We start from the raw sequence: 9,792 nt of genomic DNA, 5'->3' as shown, positions 1-9,792 counted from the left end.
CATGGATTGTTGAAGATTTGGAGACGAAAGCTTCTCCTTTTATTTTCCACCTTTTCTACAAAAATATTTTGGACTCATTAGAAGTTGATCCTCTAGCTAGGGACGGAGCTAGAAGGGTGGAAGGGGTTCATCCGAATCCCTTTTGTCATAAAAAAAATTAATAAATAAAGTTATGCATATATAGTAGATGATGAACCCGTAGTGAATACATTCTTTGTTGTTTCTGAATACAGGCATTTGAGAGAAGACGAAAAAGTGCATTGGTAGAAGCATTGGAGAAGATTAAGGGTGGTAAGGGCTTTGTAATAATTATCAAATTGGGTGGTTTAGTTAATTAGTGATGCCCTTCCTTGACAATCAATTAATTTTCTTTTTGTAGAGCTTATGGTTCTGGGTTTTATATCGTTGCTTCTGACGTTTGGACAAAACTATATAGCCAAAATATGCATACCTGAAAGGGTTGCAAACACAATGTTGCCATGCCCTCCCAAAAATACACATGCGTATGGAGGAGGACATCATGCACCTGGACGGGGTCATCATCTTCCTAAAGAAGGCTCCGGAGATCATCGAAGAAGGCTTCTATCCGACCATTTTCGAATTTTAGCAGCTGATAGTCCTGCCGGCACCTGCAAGACGGTAACCGACCCTAATTTGGCTTGGGATTGCAGTGGCGTAGCCGTTGTCTACATACATTAGTATTTATTTCAACCAGTTGTAGCTGTAGCCAGTGGCGGATGTAGAGTAGAAGGTGTGGATTCCCGGAAACCCACACCTGCTACTGTAAGACTTAAAATTACATAAAAAAATCGTCAAAAGTTATAAATATTAATAGTTGGGAACCCACAACTAAAGCAAGGGATAGCTTAGTGGCAGAAAAAGAGCCTTGGGAACCCACAAGTTTAAAATTCTAAATTCGCCTTTGGCTGTAGCTATCTTTTAGGTGACCTGATTGTATTCTCTATAACAAGCCTTACTTAGTTGGCGATAGAACACCGTTGTCTGCTTCTATAAAGCATGAGTTACTTGTTACCATATTTATGTTGATTTAGTTCAAGAAGGTTTTAGACTTATATTTTGAACTCATTATTCTTTTTTCTTAGATTGCTTGAATAAATATTCCTCGGAAATTTACAGGCTAACAGTAACCACGTTGACAGGGACACGTTCCACTTATATCCATCCATGGTTTGCATCAGCTGCACATTTTCATATTCTTTTTAGCCGTCTTTCACGTTATTTACAGTGCCATAACTATGCTGCTCGGAAGATTAAAGGTGAGATTTTTTTCCCTCATTTTCAATGTGACGAGCACCAAAGTTTTACCCTTTTAGGTTTATATAAAAATTGTTGCTCTCTATAGTTCAAACTTTGTTTGAGGATCAAGATTGATTTCCCAACCATGGACAACCTTGAAATGTTAATTCCACTTCTGCGCCAGTATTAAATACTGCAGGATTATTTTGAGACAAAGTGATTATTCTGTTTCTTATATGCAGATTCGCGGATGGAAGGAATGGGAAAGGGAAGTTGAACAAGATTATGAAGCATCCAATGGTATGGTGTGAAATTCTCATGATTTTAATTCATTTTATTCTTTTTGGCCCTTCTGTGGCCTATTTTTTTACGCAGGCTCCAGATAATTAATGAGGTAATTTATTGTCAGGAAAAACTAATCTTGAAATGCTAGATGCATGTTTGGTGTTATTGATGTGCTTTTAAGGATATCTATGCGATTAGGTGCACCAATTTAATGTTATTTAAGTGTGTGAACTTTGTGTTTTCAATGCGATCAGAGAGTTGAGAAGAACCTCTTGGCACCTATGAACCTGTAAATACCTCTTTGTACTTGTCATTTGGCAATCAACTGAGTTGCAAAGAATTATCTCACTAACAAAGTATTCTCCTCTTGCAGTTCTCTTCCTTCAACTTAGTATAGAACCAAAAGTCCTTGGAACTGAAACAAGAGTGCTGAAAAGATGGAGAGATGTACCACTTGGTTTCTGCAAAGATATGACATTGAGACCTAACTCAATCCCAAAAGCTAGCTAGGAGAGGACTAACCAAGTCCACTATATTCCCCAACCAATGTGGGCCTCTAGCCCACTCTAACATCCTCTTCATACCCAAGCCCAATTAGAGCGTGGATAGGGAGCCCAAACAGGGATGTAGTGGATTTTGATACCATGTAAAGTTATGACACTTAGATCTAGCAAGCACAAAAGCTAGTTCAAGAGGGAAGAATCGTCCAAGTCCATATAAGCAAATCATCAATCTATTCCCCAACCAATGTGGGACTCTAGCCCACTCTAAATTTTGTTGTGTCAAAAGAACCTTATGAGAACTTGGTGTCTTTACATGAAAGCAGCACTTGGCTGTGTGGGAAATAGTGGAACAGGGGTTAGAGAAACCCGATAGCAGAAGGATTATTTGGCAAAGAGTAGGAAAAGACAAACGAGCCTCACGCTCATCCATCAATATTTGGATGATACTATGTTTGAGAAGGTAGCCACTACAACCACCTCAAAGGAAGCTTGGGAGGTTTTGCAAAATTCTTTCCAATGAGTGGACAAGGTCAACAAGGTAAGTCTTCAATCCTTGAGTCCTAAGGGGTATGTATTTTGAAGCTTCAAAAATGAGAGAATTCAAATTAATTTGAGATTATTGTTTAAGGGTGAAGGCCTTGTGAATAAATTGAAGAGATATGGTTCAGGTAAAGTAGAAGACATCATGATGCTTTGTTCCTTGAGCAACTTCGAAGGATCAATGAGTGAAAAGATCCATAGAAGATATGGACGAGGAAGAGCAAGATGTAATCGTAACAAATTCAACAATCAAGAGAAAATCCAATAATCATTAAATGGTCGTGGTCATGAAGGGGAAGAGGAAAAAGTTGTGGTTACTAGCAAGAAGATAATGAAAATAGATGAAACATATCAGTATGAGTGCTATAATTTTCATAAAATTTGTTATCACTCCTGTGAGTGTCATAGTAATATTGAAGAGAACCAGTATTGTTGATCATAAGAAAGAAGAGGAGAGAACCTTGTTGCTAGCACCCAAGGAGGACAATAAGGATGATTTCAGTCCTTGGTATACTGATAGTAGCATTGAGCAAGAACTTGAAAGTTCAAATTTAGTTGTCATGTTGAAGTCTACATAGAAATGTGGAATAAATCTGATGGATGAGTTTCTTGATATGGAGAAGCTTGGAGCACCTGCCGATGCAATGACTGAAAGTAGTGCTGTCAGACGAGCTCCCAATAGTGAATCTGTTTTAAAATCTAAACTTGGAGCCAAGTTTTTACAGACACGTGACTGGAGGAGCTATGCATTGACAAACATGGAGGCTAAGAAATTAAAACAAGTTCGGCATGTAACTGAGTGCAAGGGTGAGCTTAAGATATTTAAAGAACTTTCGAAGAAACAAATTGATAAGAATCGGGTTATGTTGATAAACAATAAAAATAATGCGGAAGCAAAAATCCTAAGATTAAAGACAAGAAAAGACAAGAAATTAAAGATAGATGAAATTTAAGAATAAATTCTCAATTTTGAGATTAAAGACAAGAAATTAAAGATAGATGAAATTTAAGAATAAATTCTTAATTTCGAGATGAAGTGTTAAGAACCTTAATTGATCTTAGTATTTACAATTAGTGGATTAAAATTAATTATGATACCAATAGAGTCAATTCAAGAACTTAGATCCAAAGGTGATCTAGACCCCTATTTTGAAGAAATTAAAGACAACAATTAGTATAAGACTAATCACCTTCTTTAAAACCAAAGATATCAAGTTAAGAATTAATTTTACCTCTTAAATCCTTCTTATAAGGTTGTAAGATAAATCCCAAGTAACCACACAAAAAAGTGTAAATAAGAGAAACTCTCAATTAATAATAATGTTGTCTTCTTAAAAAAAATAAAATCCATCCCTATATATATATATATATATATATATATAGGGAAAAACCCTATCCCAAATAGCATGGGATTCGAATTCTACTTTTATGAAAATAAATAAATCAGGAAACTTTAAACTAGGAAACTTTAAAACTAGAAAACTTTAAACTAGGAAAATAATATCAAAAATAAATCCCTAACAAAATAAGGAAAATTTCACAAATTTAATCAAAACTCATATGGCCTAATCTTCTTCCGTTTGGACTTGGACTTGAATCGTGAAATATGTATAGCACTTAGCCCATGCTTCTCCATAATTATCGGGCTCGTTCTTAAGTTTTTTTCTTTCATCATAAGTTCTTCTTCATTCACATTGAAGCCCGTCAATTTTAATGTAAGTGGGCTAGATTGGATACTATCATTCCCCTCTTTCTGAAAAAACGTCCTCGAATTGAAATCTCACAAAATCAAGAAAACATACAAGAGTAAACAACATTCATTACTTGAAAGCAACAATGGTAGGAATAAAACAAGATAGTGACCATGTGTCCACTTAACCCTATTAATCCTTGCATGTATAAATACACATTTATAAAGCATGTGGACATCATCATTCCAATAGAAAATTCTCTTCCTTGTATGAGCACAACAATATTCACGTTTAGATGACGTAGGGAATGATATGTGCCTCCCCAATTTAAATCTATCAATAAAGTACTCCACTGGGCTTGTTAAAGACGTCATAAGCTCCATAAAATATGTATCAAATTTAACACTTTTATGATATAGCCAACCATCATCAATTACACTTCTCAAAGATTTTTCCACATAAAATTTATCCACATATGCATAGGAATTTTCAAGAAGGTTAGAAGAACCTTTCAGTCTCAAAATAGAATCTCCATCAAATTCTAAGTAATTGCTCAAATTCTCCAACAAGGAATCATGAATAGGTTCAACAAAGGGTATTTGATCACGGATATCAAAATATTCACGTATTTCCTTATCACTAGTAGCAAATATCTTTTTAACCTTACAATCACCGAGACTTGAAGAATTAGGTCTTATCTTGATCTTATGTAGCAAAGGAATAATATCACTTCGTGTTTTCTTGCTCATTGGCGTTAGATCTACATCTGCCTTGTTGGACTTCTTGTCATGAATCTCATCTTGGACAAGTTCAAAATAATTCTTTTTACCTATATCCTTCTCGTAAATAAACACTTGCTCAATGGGACATGTAGTATTAAGTTCAACCACCTTAGGATTAAGTTCATCCAATAAAGGCTTTTCAATGCAAACTTTTCCATGAGTACCTATAAGAGAGTCAAAGCAACTAAAAGAAAAAGTAGGAAGGTTAGAGTTAGAATAAAAAATAACCTCACTCAAACTCCCTTGTTTTTCTTTCTCGACCTCATTATTTTCCCTCTCTTTAATACTCTCATGATCATCTCTCTTTTCTTTTCTTTTGACCTTACATCCCATTCTCTTCACATAACACAACCTTTCTTCTTTCCCCTCTTGAAATATCATCATGCTTACTCCTATTATTCTTTTCTCTCTCAAAATTTTTCATTACTTCTTTCACACGTTTCTGATCTTCATAAACTTGGGATGGAGTTAAAGGTACAAGTTTATATTTTCTTTTGTTTAGCTCAAGAGAAAATTTATTCTTCCCTCTATCATAAATTACATTCCTATCAAACTGTCAGGGACGCCCAAGCTTGATATGACAATCTTGCATTGGAATTACATCACAAAGAACATTATCAGAGTACCTTCTAATGGAGAAAGAAATCATGCATTGCTTAGTCACCTTAAGTACACCAAAATCATTGTGTTTGATGCATGTAAGTTTCAACTTCTCCACCACGTATGAACTTATCACATTACCATCACTTTCAAAATCAATAATCATAGAGCAAATATTATCCTTTATCCAATACCTTATATGAAAAACAATTCTCCTTAAATCAGTTATATTCACCGGATTAGGTGGGTTTTGGATGACCTTTAATACATCGAATTGAGCAGAAATCCTTCTAAGTGTCTCGGCTATGTCGTTGTTTTGAGTCCCAGCATCAGTATCTTTTTGAGACATCTCCAAAAGTTAAAAGAAAACAAAAACTCTCAATTTGACCCTGTTTTTTATCTTACCCCTCTTGCCTTTTTCCACTCAAATTACAACATTTGACTGATTCCTTTAGGATTTATATACTAACCTTACTAGTAACAATCCCTTTAGAAGTAAGATGTAGAGAGAAAAAGAAATTATCAACTCCCAAATAAATTGGGTTTGGTGAGATAAGAAAAAAGATCAATTTAAAAAAAAAATCTCAATTTTCCCACTTATTGATTTTCCTTCTTGATGTTGGAAAAGAAGAAACACAATAAATTTGAAATTTCTTGATTTGCAATTAATAATAATGTTGTCTTCTTCAAAAAGACAAAATCCATCCTTATATATATATATATATATATGAAAAAACCCTATCCCAAATAGCATGTGCTTCGAATTCTACTTTTATGAAAATAAATATATGAATTTTGGAAACTTTAAAACTAGGAAACTTTAAACTAGGAAAATAATATAAAAAATAAATCCCTAACAAAATAAGGAAAAGTTCACAAATTTAATCAAAACTCATATGGCCCAATCTTCTTCCGTTTGGACTTGGACTTGAATCGTGAAATATGTATAGCACTTAGCCCTCGTTCTTATGTTTTTTCTATCATCATAAGTTCTTCTTAATTCATATTGAAGCCCGTCAATTTTAATGCAAGAGGGCTAGACTGAATGCTATCACAAATGATTGCATCTACTTTACTTTAAGAACATTTGCAACACAAGGAGTGCATTAAATGAGAACTTTGCCTTAAAATATATATATATATATATATATATATATATATATTCCTATTTTAGTGTCGTCGAAGATTTTCGAAAATTGAGATCATGGACTTGTAGTTGAAAAGAAACTTAAAGATTAAGGGGGGAGTTGAGAAAATTTAATCTAGAAATTCTATAACTTTTAGGTGCATGTTTGGTGCTATCCGTGCAACTCGTAGGCTCTGGTCTTACGATGTGATGAAGTTCATATAGTTATCCTCTACTACTGTTAAAGTTTGTCAAGTCCAACAATTCAAGCGGAAGTGATAAAAGAACTTTTTCCCGTTTGTAGAATCTCTCTCACATTTCACATTAAACAAAGAGGGATTTAATCTATATTTCTTTTCTTTCTTTTATGACCGTTCTTTGCAGATGCCTCAAGATTCAGGCTCACCAAAGAGACATCTTTTGTTAGGGATAATACCAGTTTCGGGACCACCCCAATAGTTTTCTACAGTGTAAGAACAACTTAACAGATCTGCCTTCTGCTTTTCTTTTCTTTTTTTTTTGCATATTTTCCAATATTTTGGGTTTGCCTGTGATATTAAAAGCCTGTTGTTTTACAATTTAAAGCTTGAGTGAGTTTCGTTTTATAACGAATTTGATATTCTTAGTGTGATTCTCTCAATAAGAATCGGGGCATTATAATTGATAGGTTTGTCTGTATGATTTTCACATTCTTCTAGCCATCCTTGCCATAAGCACGGAAATCACATTTGTGTGTTCCGGTTAAAAGATAACCATCTATTAAGGAAAATGTGTCCCTTTTTTACCTTTGTGGGTGGAAAGGTTGTTTCCAATGGACACCGGAAATTACAGTGGATTTAGTTGGTGATATGGTAATATAACATGGAACATAACAAGTGATATGTTGTATTTCAAGCATTGCATAAACTATTGTTTTTCTTCTTTGATTAACTAATTCCCCAAAATTTCCAGGTTTGTTTTTTTCGGCAATTTTTCAGGTCAGTTAGGAAAGCTGACTACTTGACCATGCGCCATGGTTTCATCACGGTGAGGTTCACAAATTGAAGACTGCAAATCAAATTATGTCTATTGCAGGATAGAAAAGGATATATAGCTCTTTGGCTTATTGTTTTCCTCTTGTTGCAGGTCCATTTAGCACCTGGAAGTAAGTTTAATTTTCAAAAGTACATAAAAAGATCCCTGGAAGATGACTTCAAGGTTATTGTGGGTATCAAGTACGTATCTTTCTACTTGAACTGAAAAAAATTATTTAAGTCTTTGTAAGGTTTGATCATGTTTGATCATGTGTTACATTGTACTAGTTAGAGGTACCCAGTTATTTATTTTTGGTATATACCTTTGCAGTTCAGTGCTGTGGCTTTCTGCAGTTCTTTATCTTCTGATGAATGTCCACGGTAATCTTAAAACCTTGTTTGTTTATTTTAAGACATAATATCTCTTGATAGCAATTGATCCAATCGGAAAATTAGCTCTAACTACCAAATACAAGTACTGTCTTTTCAGGATGGCAAGCTATGTTTTGGCTATCCATACTGCCTCTACTTGTAAGAAATTCTTATCACTATTTCATTTACTTGTTTCCAATTGGCATAATACATAAACAGATACCCAAACTTGGCCTCGGCTAGTAAGTAAGCACTCCACTTTTGAGAATGTACACCTAGAGACCTCAACTTGGTCTCAACTGGCAATTAAACACTCCAACTCGTCCTCATTGTGTCTCATGGATACCCGATGCGGATGTGACACATAAATTTTGGAGCTGTTTAGATGATGTTTCGTAAGTTGGAGAGTTCAACTAACATAGTGAAGATGCGTGGAGATGTCTAGATGTGCATATTTAAAGTTAGAGTGTTTACTTGTCAACTAACACCAAGTTTGAGCATCTTATGTAATATGCCTTTACCATTTCATTCCATTGCTTTAATGAATAAAAAACTAACCACTGGATTGATTAAAGACAATCCTATCAGTTGGTACAAAGCTTCAAGCAATTATAGCCCAGATGGCTATTGAAATTCAAGAAAAACATGCTGTTGTCCAAGGCATACCTCTTGTTCAAATTTCAGATAGAAATTTTTGGTTCGGCAAGCCGACACTAGTTCTTCATCTTGTCCATCTCACCCTCTTTCAGGTACTCACAGCCATCTATTTCTTGCTTTCTTGGCCTGTGAGGCTCTGATCTTCATACTGAATAAATATACGCTAGTGTATGTGCATCTTCTTAGAAAAATAAGTAATGATAATGAGTTGTATTAAACTCGAAGTAAAACAAGTGAGAACTATTCCAATTAAAAGAGAGAAAGGTTATGGGTATGTTTGATATGAAGGAAAATGTTTTACTCAAAAATGAGTGGATTTTGGGTGAGTTTGGTATGAAGGAAAATTTTCCAATTTTCTACGTTTGGTTGGTTTACAGATTTAGAAAAATATTTTTTAAATTAACTTATTTTCCTCAAATCTATGGAAAATGACTTTTTAAAAAATATTTTCCAAAACTCTCTTTCAATCTCGCTCTTAAATTGAAATATTCATACAACTCTCAAAATCGTTTATTCCCTACTCCACCCCCCAATTCTACCCCACTCCACCCCCTTCCACCCCCATTAAAAAAAAATATATATTTCAAATTTCTCTCTTACCTCATCCCCTACCCAAAACTCAAACCCCTATGCCCTCCCTCCCCACCCCTTCCAAAAAAAAAATATTTTATGATTTTTTTAAAAAATTCAAACTTTTTCTTACTCCCCCTACCGGAATCCCCCACCCTACTACCCCTCCTCCCTCCAAAAAAAAAATTAAATATTTTAAATTTATTTTTTGAAAAAAATTAAATTTTTCCTTACCCCGCCCTCATTCCCCTACACCCCAACCCCCACTCAAAAAACTATTTCAAATTTGTTCGTACCTCATCCCCTAACCCGAAACTTAAACCCCTAATCTCTTCAAAAAAGATATTTAATTTAAAAAAAAAAATTCAAACTTTTTTATTTCCCTTCCCTACCCCC

General features: G+C 34.5%; 1 protein-coding gene across 1 annotated transcript in view; it reads left to right on the top strand.

Moving 5' to 3' along the window:
• The first annotated feature begins 235 nt into the window (after positions 1–235).
• LOC107839119 (MLO-like protein 5) overlaps positions 236–9,792 on the top strand; it is a 12,818-nt gene continuing 3,261 nt past the window's right edge. The window contains exons 1-10 of the mRNA XM_047395861.1: positions 236–291; positions 380–639; positions 1,161–1,277; positions 1,500–1,557; positions 7,169–7,254; positions 7,736–7,810; positions 7,910–7,998; positions 8,129–8,178; positions 8,288–8,328; positions 8,745–8,918. Of these exons, the coding sequence (XP_047251817.1) occupies positions 385–639; positions 1,161–1,277; positions 1,500–1,557; positions 7,169–7,254; positions 7,736–7,810; positions 7,910–7,998; positions 8,129–8,178; positions 8,288–8,328; positions 8,745–8,918 (945 nt within the window). The 5' untranslated portion in view covers positions 236–291; positions 380–384. The remainder of the gene's footprint in view (positions 292–379; positions 640–1,160; positions 1,278–1,499; positions 1,558–7,168; positions 7,255–7,735; positions 7,811–7,909; positions 7,999–8,128; positions 8,179–8,287; positions 8,329–8,744; positions 8,919–9,792) is intronic.

Source organism: Capsicum annuum, chromosome 8, assembly GCF_002878395.1.
Source record: "Capsicum annuum cultivar UCD-10X-F1 chromosome 8, UCD10Xv1.1, whole genome shotgun sequence".
Classification (NCBI taxonomy): Eukaryota; Viridiplantae; Streptophyta; class Magnoliopsida; order Solanales; family Solanaceae; genus Capsicum; species Capsicum annuum.
The sequence above is the reverse complement of the archived record's forward strand: the minus strand, read 5'-3'. Positions and strand labels throughout refer to the sequence as shown.